Source organism: Pseudopodoces humilis, chromosome 16 (genome assembly GCF_049639895.1).
Source record: "Pseudopodoces humilis isolate 2021_Gansu_Grassland_sample_001 chromosome 16, ASM4963989v1, whole genome shotgun sequence".
Classification (NCBI taxonomy): Eukaryota; Metazoa; Chordata; class Aves; order Passeriformes; family Paridae; genus Pseudopodoces; species Pseudopodoces humilis.
In genome coordinates, this window is record NC_142215.1 from 1,862,348 (window position 1) to 1,877,840 (window position 15,493).

At 41.3% G+C, this 15,493-nt stretch overlaps 1 protein-coding gene across 3 annotated transcripts in view; it reads right to left on the reverse strand.

Moving 5' to 3' along the window:
* The window catches only part of MAP2K1 (mitogen-activated protein kinase kinase 1), a 32,393-nt gene that overhangs the window by 15,257 nt on the left and 1,643 nt on the right, over positions 1-15,493 (reverse strand). Inside the window, exons 1-3 of one of the 3 annotated variants that reach the window (XM_088063107.1) lie at positions 2,802-2,819; positions 2,501-2,711; positions 753-899 (exon numbers count right to left, since the gene is read on the reverse strand). In XM_088063107.1, the coding sequence (XP_087919233.1) occupies positions 753-899; positions 2,501-2,512 (159 nt within the window). In that variant the 5' untranslated portion in view covers positions 2,513-2,711; positions 2,802-2,819. Of the gene's footprint in view, positions 1-691; positions 900-2,500; positions 2,712-2,801; positions 2,820-15,493 lie in introns of those variants that run through there. The other 2 variants (XM_005521647.2, XM_088063108.1) reach the window with 2 other exon arrangements.

Sequence of the window (15,493 nt, forward strand, 5' to 3'; positions counted from 1 at the left end):
GCTTCTCTCTAAAGAAACTGTTCTTTTCAGGGGAAAAAATAAAGAGGTCTTCAGCTGTATTGTGTTTTGTGTTGTTAAAAATCTCCACCAAGCGAGGCAACAAATTTGACTGTCCTTTAATTACAGAAAATTTACTTTTCATGGTTTGAGTCCATATGGCTGGAGAAAGGCAAACAGATGTCGAGAAGAATGTGTACTTTGTATTAAAATGAAACACTGTTAAAAATATTTTTTTTTGGCATTAAAAAAGTTGTGTAAGATTCCTCTGGGCTTGTTCACTACTCTTCATGTTTGCATTTTCCCTAAAATTTTGAAAAAGGAGCAAAATATGGATTCACATAAATAAGAAAAAATAGAGCCTGCAGTATCAGAGTGATCTGGTCCATTCTACAGAAAGAACAAAGCCGAACCCCAATCAGAACAACTGTTTAAGTAGCAAGACTGGGTAAATATTTTGAAATACAACAAAAGGATAAAAGAGAAGCAATTGGGAAGCTACATTTGTGCAAGGCAGACACTGGAGAAGGGGATAAAACATCTCCAATCTACCAATCTCAACCTCAGATTTGCAGAGCAAATCCAAACCTTCAGCTGAGCAGAGAACTTTGGTGACTGCAGTGCTGGTGGCACTGAGGGTTTACAGGAACGCTCAGTAAATAACTCCCAGGAAATATATTTTCTGAGCACTCACCATGTGCTCCATGCAGATGGAGATCTCTCCATCAGTGATTAACCCATTCCTGAGCACTCACCATGTGCTCCATGCAGATGGAGATCTCCCCATCGCTGTAGAAGGCTCCATAGAAGCCCACGATGTAGGGGGAGTTGCACTCGTGCAGCACCTGCAGCTCCCGGATGATCTGGTTGCGGATGGCTGGCTTGATCTCCAGGTGGATTAACTGCAAAAAGAAGCCCACTAAATAAAAGAAAATCTACTCTTCAGGATTGGTTTGTGCCATTCAGAGAGGCTTTCAATACCTGGCTCTGCTTTGAGCATCTCATGACCTCCAGAGGCCCTTCCCAACCCAAATTATTCTACAATTTAACTGTAAAATACCCATCCTTGTTCTCCTAGTGGCCAAGGGAAAACACCACAACACAGCACCCATGAAAAGGCAGGAATTCCATCCTCTTTTCACAAAATACTTCTCCAGCAGAAATTTTTAGTTCCAGCACATTTCCTTAGGGAAATGTGTCATAGATGCACTGACTCAGAGGCAGCTGCTGAAAAATATCTGTCCAGGTGTTTGTAGAGCATTAGTGGAAGGAATGAGCTGAACCTCCAATTAAAAGCTCCCCAATACTTTTTCCCCCCCAAGACTGTTCATCCCATACAACACAAGTGTGTTCTTTATGTGAAAGGAAAGATTCTAGAAAGAGAATTATGGAAATGAAATTTTGGTTAATAAATGGAAGAAAAATCGCAATTCAGCAAACAGTTGCATCAAATATTAATGAATTGGGGCAAAATTTCCTGTTAAACCCACAGCAGGTGAAAAAACAAAAATCAATTAAATTGATTTAGTTCAAGAAAACCTCAGTGACTTGTGCATTTTGTAATTCTCACATCCCCAGAATTGGGCATTTTCCTTTGCTTCTCCCCAGACTGCCAGTGTCCTCAGTATAGTTTATTCTTAGAAAATTTTCCTTTAGTTTTGCTGGAGATGATGCTGTCCCCATCTTAAAAAGAAATACCTGAAGTCTCCAACTTTTCAATCAAAAAAAAAAAAAAAGGAAGTTCCCAGTGTAGTAAAACAATGGGTCCCAGGATGAGTGTTTTGTTCCCAGGGATTGTGACAGGAAGTGAAACCTTCTCATGTAAACTAAATGAGACTAAAACCACCGAGCTATTTCAGCCAAAAGAAAAAAAAAATCATCTCAGTTCTCCTGCAAACTAGGTCACAACTGCTCCAGGTTGTAAAGAATGAAAAATACTCTCAGGGATGGAAAAATCCCTTCCTGCACAGAAACTGCATCCCAGGATGGAACTACAGAACAGGAGATGTCACTGAACTCCAATGGATTCCCCCATTCCCAGTTTTTTGAGTTCTTTCCCTCTCCAGTCTCATCCAGAGGCCCTTTTCTGGTGTGTGCCTGTGAAGGAAGCTCTTAAGACAGGTGATACCTTTCCCATTCCTCTAAACTTATTGCCCAGAATACAGAATATTGCCACTTTTGTCTAATTTATAAATTCCAGTAATTTTTTAGGCCTCCTTCTTTTTTAGGTCTGCTTCTGAGTGAGAGGCAAAAAGGAGGAACAAATGCCAATCCTTTCATTACTAACACATGTGACACTTCTTCTGAAAAACTGGGAAGCTCACATAGGATGAGGAAGTGCAACCTTTCCTACTTTTGGAAACACATGCCCTTCTCTGAAAGTTGGCATTAAATAGTAATTTTTGTGTGTCAACAGCAATTATTTCTCTAAATAAAGTCACTGTATTTCAGAGACAACATCCTCTATAAACACCACCCCCAAGTTGTTCTTTCTGACTCTCACCTTTCTTGCCATTATGAGGCCAGAAGGTTTGTGAGACACTTTGAAGACCACACCACCATTCCCTGCTCCCAGCTCACTGATCTTCTCAAAGTCATCATCCTTCAGCTCCCCAACCTTCTGTTTCTGGGTGAGGAACGCTTCCAGGCGCTTTCGCTGCTGCTCATCCAGCTCCAGCTCTTCCAGCTTCTTCTGAAGTGCTTCCAGATTTGTCCTGCACAAGAAAGAAGCGCAGGATTGAGCAGTGCTGCGAGGGGAAGAGTGAGGGAACAGAGGTCAGAGTTAAATCACTCCATTTTTGCACCTGCACACGTTATTTAGAAGGACCCAACCTGCACAGTCACTCCCTTGAGATGTTATTGCAACTCTGATTTAAGTAAACTGTGTTTTATCCCAGATAAACAATGACAAACACATGATACCCAGCTTCCCCCTCCTGGAGGTCCAAATCCAGGCATGTTGAGTTTCACCACCTCCAGGAGTGGCTTAATGACTCTGCATTTCTGGTCAGAGAGAGCTCCTGAATCACAGCACAGCACTCCACGCTATTTTTAGTTGTGTGTTTTCAAGGTTGTGTTGTAATTTCCTACAGAGTCTGCCTAAATGTTTTATTGACTGGTTTTCACAGGACTGTATAACCAACAATTCATTCAGAGGTTTCTCATTTAGGTATCAGTAAAAAGCCACCAAGCCCAGCCAAACACAGGTTCAAAACACGGTCACTGAAAACGTGAAAGTCTTTGACCCAAAGGTTCTAAGCTTATTTTAATTTTGTTAAAGGACATATCTGCTTAAAACCTCATTTTAACGTATTTAAGAAACACAAAATAGAAAAACAAAACTTTATACAGGAATTAAGTTTGGAACTACAGACACAAGTTCAGTTTTCCAGGGACATTTTAACAACTTCAGTTCCTATGGAAACTCTTCATTCCAATATGACAACTTAAAGGCTCCTTTAAAATTTCCTGCTTCCACCTGAAACAATAAGTTGTTTCAAGAGTAAATATTTAACAGCAAATACCTGTTTTGCTTCACCAAATTTAATGCAATGTTCCCAGGGAATACACTGTTGCTAGGATGAAGAATTTGAGGAAGAGAATCTATTTCTTCTTCAGAAGTATGAAGACTGGAACTGCTTTCCATTAAAAAAATATTAAATTTCAGTAATAATCAAAACCATTTCTATTCATCACTTCATAAAATGTTCACTATGAAAATATGTTGTACAAAGGGACACCCTGACACCCAGTGAGGAGCTGGACAGCTGAGAGGATGCACAGCCACCATCACAACTGTCTCACCTTAAACATGAAGTATCTGCACCAAAGCAAAATTGTTTTTATGCTGTCTTTTAAAGAGAAACATAATTTCTGTCCTCATAGCATGTTTTATACCTATGTAATCACAGCCCAATAATCCTGGAGCATCCCCACTGAAAAATCCCCCTCGTAGATAAACGTGGCTTACAAGAATATCCAAGTTAATCTGTTTTACTGACTCTGTTTTAAAGATGAATCATTAAGAAAGAAACACATTTTTTTTAAATTCAGAAATGCAAAACTGAATGATTAATCACTGGCTTATTTTTTTCCCCATCAAATGCACCCAGTGAAGCAAACAAATTCCAGGCTGCAGTCAAAGTGAGGTGTGTCTTTCCTAGAATATACCTGAAGCAGCTCTTCTTACACCATGATCACAAGAGAAAAGCTGAGAAAAAGTTAAGCACTCCTTATTTTCCTGCAGTAAACTCCAGAGCAACGAATGCTGGACACAAACTCCATGTTTTACCCTGGAAAATTACTGTTGTGAAGAGACAGAGCTCAAGCCTTCATTATAATTTACAAGCTTTGAGAAGAAACTTGCTGTCATTTTATGGATTACTGAGTAAAGCAGGGCTGTCCATTTGGAATTAAAAAAAACAACACAAACCAGAGACACAGAAACAGGGTGCAACAAGGCTTTCCTTGCTGTGCTTTGAAGAAAACAACTATTCAGTTTTTCTCTCAGGCAGAAGGGGGTTTTTGGCTTTGGAGACAACACAGAGATGCTTGAGCACATGACTTGGAGCAGACAGACTGCTGGTGTGATGGAACAAACAACTGATGCTTTAGCAACAAAAAAATTTGCTAGGATAGCACTTATCATGTCTATTTAGTCTAATGTTTGTCTGGATAAAGCTTTTTTTTTTCTTTAATAAGTTGCCTGTTTCAATCTAAATAAATTTGGCATTGATTTAAAGCAGGCGTTTCCTTGCTTGAAACTATGAATTATTGCTGAGGTCCCTGCTTGAATACAAGTCAAAAGATTCCAAAAGCTCTCACAGACGAGCAAGTATTGGATCTCATGAGTTTCAGCACCTCAGGTTTCTCCACCAAGTGAAATCACCAGAATATTCTAAGCTTTAATGGTAAAACCTTCATTATTTGCAGTGTCGAGCAATGAAGTTCTCAGATTTTCAGGACCAATTGTCTAACTGTAAAGTGAATTAATCTGAAAGATATGAACCCAACAACTGCATTGTCAGAATCACTACTCAGAGTGTAACTAGCAACATCTCCAGTTAGTTTCATGATAAGAATAGAACTATAATAACTGAATGTCAGGCATCAGGAAAGAATTGATTTTTTTCATTCTGATCCTTTGCTTGAAGGACATTAATCAATTTAAAATGCAGATAGGTAAATAGAAGGTGTATTTTTGTTATCAAAATTGGTGTAATCTACTCAGGGTATTTCCAGGAGACAGGACTTTGGAAGTTTCAGTTTTTAACTCCAACTACTGTAAGAACACTCCCCTGACTGGCAGCTGGGACTGTTACCTGGACCCTCCCAGGTGAAATCATCACAGCAAGTTGCAAAGCACAGAGAAACAGGTGGAAAAGTAAATCATTACACAGGAAGTTCCACAAATCGAATGAAACCAGCACATACAGAGCACAGAAGAAGGAATACTTTAGACAGTTCATCACCAGGCACCACAAAAATGTTCAGGAACTTTGGCAGCTAAAACAGTAACATGCTACTGTGCAACTGTCTGCCTCCAGAAGGAGCACTGGTAGTTACTTAATCTTATATAAAACTTTTATTCAGAGACAAAGATTCCTATTAAAATTCATCACCATTACCTGCTGCAGTCTTGGAGTTGTGTTTTTCACTGTCAAGGCACCATGGCTTTGCCAGGGATCCATCAAAGCAGGAAATCATCAAATCAGCTCAGGGCTCCACGGTGCCAAGCACTACTCTAAAGCAATAGGTTATCATTTAATTTATTGCTGGCGGTTTGAAAGCCAAGCACACACTAAACTGCACCAGGGATGGGATCCAGCTCTCACAGGGTGATCCTTAGGATGAAGCCACAGGGAGGTCAGTGCTGCTTCCCCCATTTGTTGAAGAAACAGAGGAATCCCACACAACACCACCAGTAAACACCTTCCTACTCAGCTGGCAGGAGGATAAATACCCTGCACAGCCAGCAGAAAACACCTCTGCACTCAGTGCAGTGCCTTCACAATTACTGCAAGATCTCTCTCTCTTCCTGACTAAATGGAAAGTTGAAAGGAAAACACACTCAAGGCATGTTTTTGGGAAAGCTGGTTGTTTCTTTCTGTATTCCAAGCGCAGCATGAGGTACCAGGTGCTCTAGAGGAGGAATTCTCTCCACCCACATTTGATCAGGGAGGATCTTTCCTATTAACTCACACTGTTTCTTCCTTTCTGTGCTCAAGGAAGTGTTTTGACAGTGCAGCATCACCCTGGCCATCTGGCACTTCTGTGACCTCCCAAGTTCGAAAAGAATGCAGAAAGAACTCAAACACAGCCCACCTTCCCCAAACACTGATCCCTGATGGGTGTGGAGAAACCTCACCTGTATCCCTGTCCATCTGGGACCCTGGGGGAACCCACACCCAGCCCTTCTGCTGCCACCTTGTGCAGGTGAGAAAGGTTTTCCAAGGAGAATCACAGCGTGGGAATGTGGGAGCTTTTCAGACTCGGGGACACCCCACCCTGGGCAAGCTCATCTGGGATCTTCAAATTCTCACCTCCTCCAGTCCCTCACCTTCTGCCAATGGCCAAAAGTGGATGCTTGGGTAAAAGAATCCTGGGTGGACACAAGAAGCCGAAATAAATGCCCAGCAACACCTGGAGTCACTGCGGCACCAAGCACTCTGTTCTCTGCTTCCCAGACACGCACATGCTCCTATCCACAAACCCCTGGGCAGACAAGGTGTGTCACAAACACCATCCCACCACAAGGTCACTTTCTGAGCCCATCACACACACTCATCTTTTTAGGGCTGGCTGTAGATTTTTGTTTCAGGTTTTCTTTTTAAACATCCTACCCCACCCCCCCATGATTTCTAACCACCAAACACGTGCACATCACACACAGCTGGGCACTGCAGGGCCAGAGCAGGGAGTTAGGGCACAAGGAGCAAACTTTTATTTCATGTGTGCAGGTTGGCCAGGGAGGAGTCACAGACTGAGCAGAGTAAGAGCACTCAGCACACAGAGATGCACACAAGGCAAGTGGAGATTCTCAGCTCCTGGTTTTGGGGACAGCCACCTGAGCATTGAGGAAAACACTCCTGGAGGAGATGCATGAACATTTTAGAACACACTTGTTCTCTTGGAAGCAGTAAGCAGAAGAGAAATGCTGCTTTTAGTCTGCTAGCACATAATGGCACAACAAAAACCAGAAAATAAGTCCTTAATTAATACCAGTACTCCAAACCCCTGGGAGCTTTCTTTTTTTTAAATTCATGTTAGTGCTAAGTTAATCACACACTCAACCCTAAAGGCTACAGTAAAGCTGTTATTCAACTCTACTTCAGAGAGAGAAGAAAAAAATGTGGTAGGGGAAAAATAAAAAAAATCAGAGAGTCTTTACCAGTAATTTGTCAAATATCTGTTCAAAGGCATTACTATCAGTGCTGCAAGCTGAACAATTAGCATGAGTGAAAGCATCAAGAAGTACTTTCACTTTCAGATCTCCTGTCGCATGAGGATACAAAGCTTGGGGGTTGTTTTCCAGAACAGTGACATTAATGCTTTCCCCAAGCCCACACAACTGTCAATTTGGAGAAGAAAGTAGGCAGTTCACTACATAATTTCCATGAACAACCTCAATCAGGGAGCTGAAATTAAGTGTTAGGAACATGAAGACATTCTGTGGTTTTGAGAAGACAGACTACTATGTTGTGTGACTCTGCCAAACCTGGGCAACAAGACAAATTCTTATTGAACTTTTCCTTTAACAAAGAATAACATGGAAGATAAATGTAATTCCAGAAGTCTCCCAGCTTAGAGCACAGGTGTCTGTCTGGTCTAACCCCAGTGCAGTCTCATAAAATTTGCAGTCAGAGCAACAACTCAAAAAAATCCAAATTCCCTATAAATGCAAAGGAGTCTGTTTTGGAAAAATACAGTTTTTCAACCCTTGTTGATCTTCAATCCTTGCAATGCATTAGAGGATCTTAAAAAAATTCCCTTGTACTTAGGAGGGATTTCTAGGTGAATTTATCATCTGAACATCACAGACTGGTTTCTTAAAGCTCCTCTTGTCCCACCCCTGCCATGGCAGGGACACATTCCACCATCCCAGACAGCTCCAAGCCCCATCCAACCCGGCCTTGGGCACTTCCAGGGATCCAGGGGCCTCCCCACCCTCACAGTGAAGAATTATTCCCTAATATCTAACACACTATCCACTTCCACATTGCAGTGACATTGCATGGCATAGAGTGAGGTTTAATACTGCCAGAAAAAAAGACAAAAATACAACCCAGTTAAAAGGCATTTGATTAAAATCTATTTCTCAGTAAAAGGCACGCAAAACAAAACTATTAGAAAAGCATTGCTCTGTCCAAAAGAGTATCCTGCTAATTCAATACAAATTCTCATTTTTCTAAGGCTGAAAGGCATGAACTTTAAGGAAGAAAACAGACGACACAACTTCAGATCTCCTGTTGGGTCTCTGGACAGCTGAATTTCCAAAATTCCCTTTAGGCTGAGCTGTTGGGGGAATCTTTGCTTTAAGCCTCCTTCTCTTTTGCCTCACCACCATCCCATTAAACACTGCAGCTTCCTCCCCTAAGCCAAAGCACATGGAACACGTGTGAGCTGAAGGCAGAGCTCAGCAGACAGAAAAGCCAGCACTGCCAGCAGTGGCACAGAGGATTCACGCCCTGGGTGCCTTTCCCCACCAGATTTTTTGCAGCTGTTCCCATCCCTTGGTGTTCCAGCCCCTCACCCTGAGTGGCAGCAGGAGCTGCCAGAAAACTTTTGCAAACCCTTTGGCATATTGAGCTCTGTGGTTAAACCATGCCACAGAGAGGGAGTTTGGGCTTCTTTTCTGAGTTAAGAGGTTTCCTCAGGACTTAGTAGACCATTGCATTCAAAATTTGCCCTAAATCAACTTTGTAATCTCAAGTTAAGAAATTCTACAGACAAACCTTCAGGATCAGAAATCCAAGCTCTCCATCTCCCTTTCGTGTCTGTGCACCACAGATTTTTCCCAGCCAACACTATGCATTATCAGGATAAAGGAACCACAGCACAATTAAGACTTCTTTATGGACAGAAAAAAGAACTTATTGATTGGATATTTAAAGCACAACACAGAGGATACACAGAATTATAAATTCTGATCATCAGCTGACACATATATTTACATAGGCCTGCATTTCCATTGTCACTGAAGTACGAGTTAAATATAATGACAAAAACAAAGGATGAACACATGCAATAGTTACAGTAACAATATCTTCCCAGCTGTCCCATGTGGTGGCTACACAGCCTTTGAGGGACACTACAATAATAAAAAAGATGAAGTTACAGGATCAGTTTACAAGGCCCCTGAACAGGCCAGGATTAGAACTGAGACTCCTCTGTGCAAGGGCTGAGCCCAGAGCACAGCAGGACAAACTCCATCCAGAGCCAAAGTGACCAGGACCAGGAAAAGAAACTGCCAGAAACTGTCTGAAACAGACCAAAAAACCCCATAACTGGGATTCTGAGAAAGCCAGGGATGGAAGGTTAGCCTGTATTTCAAATGGATGGATTGCATAACACTGAATATCTGTCAGCACAGCCATTTAGAGAAAGAAATTAGTAACTTTTACTTAATATATGAATCAAGTGTACCAACACATACAGAAATATTCACGTATCTATATCCAAAGAGAACATTTTTTTCCCAAAAGAAGGTGTTCTGCAATCTGCTGACTCATTTTCCCACCACACTGAAAAAAAAAAAGTTCTGGAAAAGCACAGAACAATGCCGAGTTGTACAAAACCCTGCAAGAAAGGAAGAAGAGTTGCCAGGAAGTTTCAAGGGTTTGTTATAAAAACCCATAAGGAGGTTTTTAAGAAGATTCTTGTTCATCCAAAGAATCCCACACTGCTGGAATATCTCCATCCTGGTGCTCAGGATGCAAAGTAAAATCATCTGCTCCTTTTGCATGCCCTGTTAGGGATGATGCTTCCCACTGCTGGATGAGGCTGGATCCAGGTGGAGATCCCATCCTGAGCTGTCAGGAGGGAGAAGTTCTGCTGGAATCCACCTTCCTCCTGCTCAGACAGGACTCAGGATGACAAAGGCTCCTCCACAGATGTTTGCCAAGAGAAGCTGAGCACTGAATGAGCCTTTCCCAGTTGTTCCCTTGCTGTGGGCAGGAAGCCTTGCACTTCTGTTCCAAAGTGTAACCACGATTTTGTCTGAGTAATACTGAGCACTTATCAAAGCAGGAATCACCTGATTACTAATTTCTAGTGACACAAGTGGTTAGAAAAATAAATCCACCGCTTCCTCGAAAAAAAAAAAATAAATTAACAAATAAAAAATTAAGAAGTCTTTGGAAGAAAGAACATTATTCCCCAAAGATTCAGTTTTGCCAGCTTACATTTCTTCCTCCAAAAGACATTCTTGTGTTTCGGCAGAGGAATTTGCACACTTTACACAGCCCGGCCAACCCCCAGGGCAACGGTGGGGGAACAAATGCAGCTGTAAAAAAGGTAACACAGGCAAAAAGAGGGAGGAGCTTTTTTACTGGAAAATTTAGAATTTAGTAATTGAAAAGGAATAAGCTACCTAAAGATGAGATGGAAACGTTTATCAGACCTCACAGAAAATTCCTTCCTTGGCTCATTTCACAATTTTTCTCCTGTACACAGTGTAACACGTAGTCAAAATCCACCCTAAAAACTGGCTGGTGTATTTCCTGGCTCACAATTTTCACAATTTTGTAAATTCCCCACAGTTTTCATGTTTGGGTTTCTTTAAGTCAGTGCTAACGCAAAACCCCTTTTTCCAGGTTAACAACAGCAGCACTGTTGTTATACCAATAAAAAATTAAACTACATGTTGGGTTTACCCAGAGCCTCTCAATCCCTGTTTTTGGCTGTGAGATAACACTGGAAAATCTCACAGGTGATTTGCTCCTCTTGAGACAGAGACCTGAGACTACTCCATTAAAATATGTGCTGCTCAGGAATTGCTGTAATTTCTGAATTCCAGCATCTCTCAGGCTCCCTGTGCTCTGTCAAGACAGGAGGTGATGGTCTCATTCTGCCCCAAGCCACTCATTGCAAAGCAACCCATTTACAAATGAACTAAAAACACGTTTTCACCAGGATTATTTCCCTGGCTAAGCTGTGGTTACCCCAGTGCTGGTGGACAGAGCTCTGGAAACTCCTCGGGGATGCTCTGGTGGGTTCTGAGTTCTCAGCCAGAGCAGCAGACACTGACACAGCCAGGAGAGGAGAGACTTCTGCAGAAGGAGCAGGATCTTGCACAAGCTCTGTTGTGAAATCACACCTCTGTGACCATCTGCAGGCTCAGTGTAAAGGACAAGAAAAGTAGCTGGATCCATGAGCACAGCTGCACTTCCCTCACCACTTATTCTCCTCACATTTCCTCAGCAACATTTATTTTTACACCCAGTTTTTAACTCCCCTAAACCAATTAAGCTTTTGGAAAAAAAAAGACACCTCACACAAACTGAAGTATTCCTCCATTACCATCATTATGTTTAAATCTGACTGTCAGAACATAACAAGATGGGATTAAATGTCTTAAAATCCTTTCTACATGCAATTCATAATTGTCAACAAAAAGCTGCCTATGGCCAGCAAGAGCTGCACAGGTCAATGTGCCCCTTGCATTAATTTCTGTGCTAGTGGTGTACACTTAGTCATAATTTTTTTTCAGCACAAGTCCGTGAGGTGCTGCAGGCTCTGACCTTTCATTAATTTATTATAACAGATCACATGTTCTATTAGTGTGCACTTAAGTAACATTAAAATGGTATTTCTAATTCAGTGAAGGACTATGCCAGGCTCAAGCACATTAAAAGAGAAAGCTATGCATGGGTATATTTTAATTTAAAATGCACTCATATCACATGTATTTGGAAGCTTGATTAATCCTTCATTAGTAGGGGATTAAAAAAAACGTTGCTTTTTTAAAAAATATTTACAAGCTTGCAGAAATTCTACGTGTATATTGAATGCAACTGCAATCCAACCAGATCAGTCATAAAATTCCAGGGTCTAATCTTCCAGAACACTGCACACAGGCAAAAAAAGCTCCCCTGAAGCCCAAAGAATTCCAAAAGGGAAAAAAAAAAAAACAAATAAAAAAAATACTCCTTGAAGCAAGGCAGAAATGACCCTGCAAGCATTAAAGTGAACAACTCTGTGAAAATCTTCCTTTCCTTCTATCTAATCTCACATCCAAGAAAACTGATAAAAAACCTGCTCCATGGAGGACAAATCCTCTTGGAACAGGATCCACTGGGAAAGAGCCCACAATGGAAACTTAAAGCCCAAAATCCAAAGCCTCATAACCCCATCCCTCTGATGGGACACAGCCCGCCCTTCTACACCTCAAAAACCCAAACTGAAGCTCCCTTGAGAAAAATACCGAAAAACATGAAAATTGCAGGAAGCACAACAAGTAAGCAATTGTTTACTTTGCAAATTGTAATATATATCGAGGTGCAAACCAGTTCTGCACAATCCCCAAACTTTTCTTTCCCAAGCAAACACAGGGAAGTTGCACCAGCCATTCAGGGACTTTCTTAAATGCAATTTAACCAGAATAAATAGCAACAACAAGGAAAGGTTGATTAATTAATACTCAAACTATGACTGGAATTTGCAGTCACCCATTTTTACAAAATTACTCTCTGGCTTGAACGGTTCTAAGGCACCAGATTCATTATAATTAAGGCTTTAAAAGGAAAAAGAAACAAAACCAAAAACCACATTGTGCCTGATGACTTGGTTCTACTCACAGTTTGCTTTGGATTTTCTTTCTCTTTCAAAAAGAAATACAGTTCCTAAGGTGGTAAAGACCTATGGACAGTATCTTAAATGCCTCTCAAGGGCCCATTTCAGCACATCAGAGAAGATGCAAATTCTGTTGTCTACTTTTCTTTGCTCTCATGTTTATATAATTAAACACAAACCTCCTATTGTAGCTGATACTTCACATCTGAGATTTGCAGAGGCCACAGCTCAGGCTTGATTTGGGAGACACCAGTTGTTGCTAAAGCATATACACAGTTATATTTTGAAAAGAAAAAATAAATACACTTAAATCCCATCGTGTTAAAGCTCATAAAATACATAAAAGTCGCTGGCATGCAATTTTTAAGAAGAATTGTTTTCATTTTCTGTATTTAATCAAATCCCAGGCACTCTTTGGAAGGTTTATGTTTTAGCACAAGAGCTAGGAAAGTTGTTTGGATTTACTGAGACAAAGTAAAAACTAAGGCTTCAGGGCAGTCAGTGTGACCATTCTCTCTGACTTTTATTTTTATTTTAAAGATGTAATTAAAGAACTTCACAGAATAACTTTCTTTTCATGTAAACAAATTTCTAATACAGAAAGTGGCATTATCTCAAAACCTGCCTTTTTTTTTTCTACTTCATGTTCTGGGGCTGGATTGGCTTTAGAGAAAGAAAAATTGGGTAAAAACTGTCAGATATTCAAAGCAACAGGGAGTCAGAAGTTTGAAAGGAACACAAATCCATAAAGTGGAGATTTGTTCTCATTGGTTTTGGCTATTAAGACACTAAACTAGCCCAGAACGTTCAGCCAGAACAGTTTTCCTTCAATTAATTTTCATTCAGGTTTGCCTGGTAGGGTTTTTTTTTTCCCCTTTCTCTGCAGAAGCTTTGCACAATTATATCAGTGCAGCTCCAAAGAATGAAATTAAATCTACAGCTGGCCTGTGTCATCTTCGTTTCAGCTTGAGGAGCTGAGGCAGCTCAGAGCAGCAGAAAGCCGAGCAACCACGACTCCACGGGAAGTGTCAAAAACAGAAGTGAAGCTGAGGGCACAGGAAAACCTTTCATCAAGTTGTCTCTATTGTCCAACTGGGCAGAGCCAGGGATTGGGAAGGCCCTCGAGAAAAATTATTCGTGCAGGATGTTGTGGTTAAGTAATTGCTACAAGTAACAAAATCTGCTGTCGGAGAGAAACATTGTGAAATTTTCATTTAAATATTTGGGATACGTGTACTTAAATTGTAAGTGCACTAACTCCCCTTCATACTACCTTGCCAGGGATAAAAAAAAGAAAGGAATAAAGACAAAAGAGTCATGCACATGAGACCCAGGCCTCCTGCATACTCTTAAAGCCTTACACCATGTGTTATAAACTTTCCCTTGCTCCAGTCAATGAGCTCCCACCACCAAATAAGGATGAAGACAGAGGACAGGACACAAATGCAAAGCAGGACATCCTGAATCATCCAGCCTCTTCTTTCATTTCCTCCCTTTCCCCTTCCTTTCTGCCAGGATGTCATGGTGTCAGAAGTGCTCATTCCTAAAAGCATTAATAAGTTACAGAACCTTCCCCCCTCTGACAGCGAGAAACTCTTGGAATTCCAGCACACAGCTCCATGGCCCGTGCACATCCGTTTGGTTTTGTGCCAGAATCGCCTTTGGGCCTAAATAACTTCCTTCCTCCTGGATGTTCGGGTCCCTCACGCACTCACAGACAGGAATTTCATCGCCTCGCTCGGAATCTTCCTTTTTGCTTTGCCAAGTCATCCGAGCTCCTTGAGCGCTGCGCCGTCTCTGAAGAGCAGGGAGGCGTTTGCAGAAGGACAGGTTTGTGTATGTAAGGAGCAACTGGAGCCTCACATAGCCAGAATTCCATGATAGCAGGCTCAGGGCTTTAGAAAGTGTTAATGTGGCAGTGAAGGGATGCACGGCATACTTGGAACGCCTGGTGATGCACAACAGCCTCACAAACACCTGACTGAGGAATTCAGGCACTGACCAAAGGGGGAAAAAACCCAGAGCAGGAGAGGGGAGGAAAATAAACAACCTTACAGATTAAGGAAATGAAAAACAAAACTGTTTCCAACTCAATTCCAAAAACATTTCCAAATTCTGATGCAACTGTTCTTCGCTATTTGAAATGTTGTACAATGAGGGCTTAAAATTAGCAGGATGAGGGGATATTTCCATGATTAATTAATCCTGGCTGTATATAGGACAACTGGTTGCTGAATTTACTTCCACTAAGCTACTTCTTTTAAAAATACTGGACACCTCTAAGCCTGGCAAAAGCTGGGTATAAGGTCTTGTGTGTGACACAAATCAGAAGTGTGGGGGACAAACACACAAACCCCAGCCAAATCAACACACGGAGCAGAAAATGAAGCACGGCAGTTCATCAGGGCAGAAAAGACTCAGCACTCCCAGGAGTCCCCAAAGGCTTCCAACAAGTAAATGAGTACCATACACGTAAAAGCAATTTAAAATTAATGACACTTCTTGAGGGAAGAGATATGATATTGAGTATATTGGGAGCGAGGTGATTTACATCAAGTACTACAAGCAGCAAGTGACTGGTGTATCAGATTTATTCTGTAGAACAAGGCTAAAATGCAAAGAGATCCCTGAAGACTAAAGCAACATATTCCCAACTGCCTTGAGAAAATCGACTGGAAAGTGCTACCCAAGCAAATATAAAAAC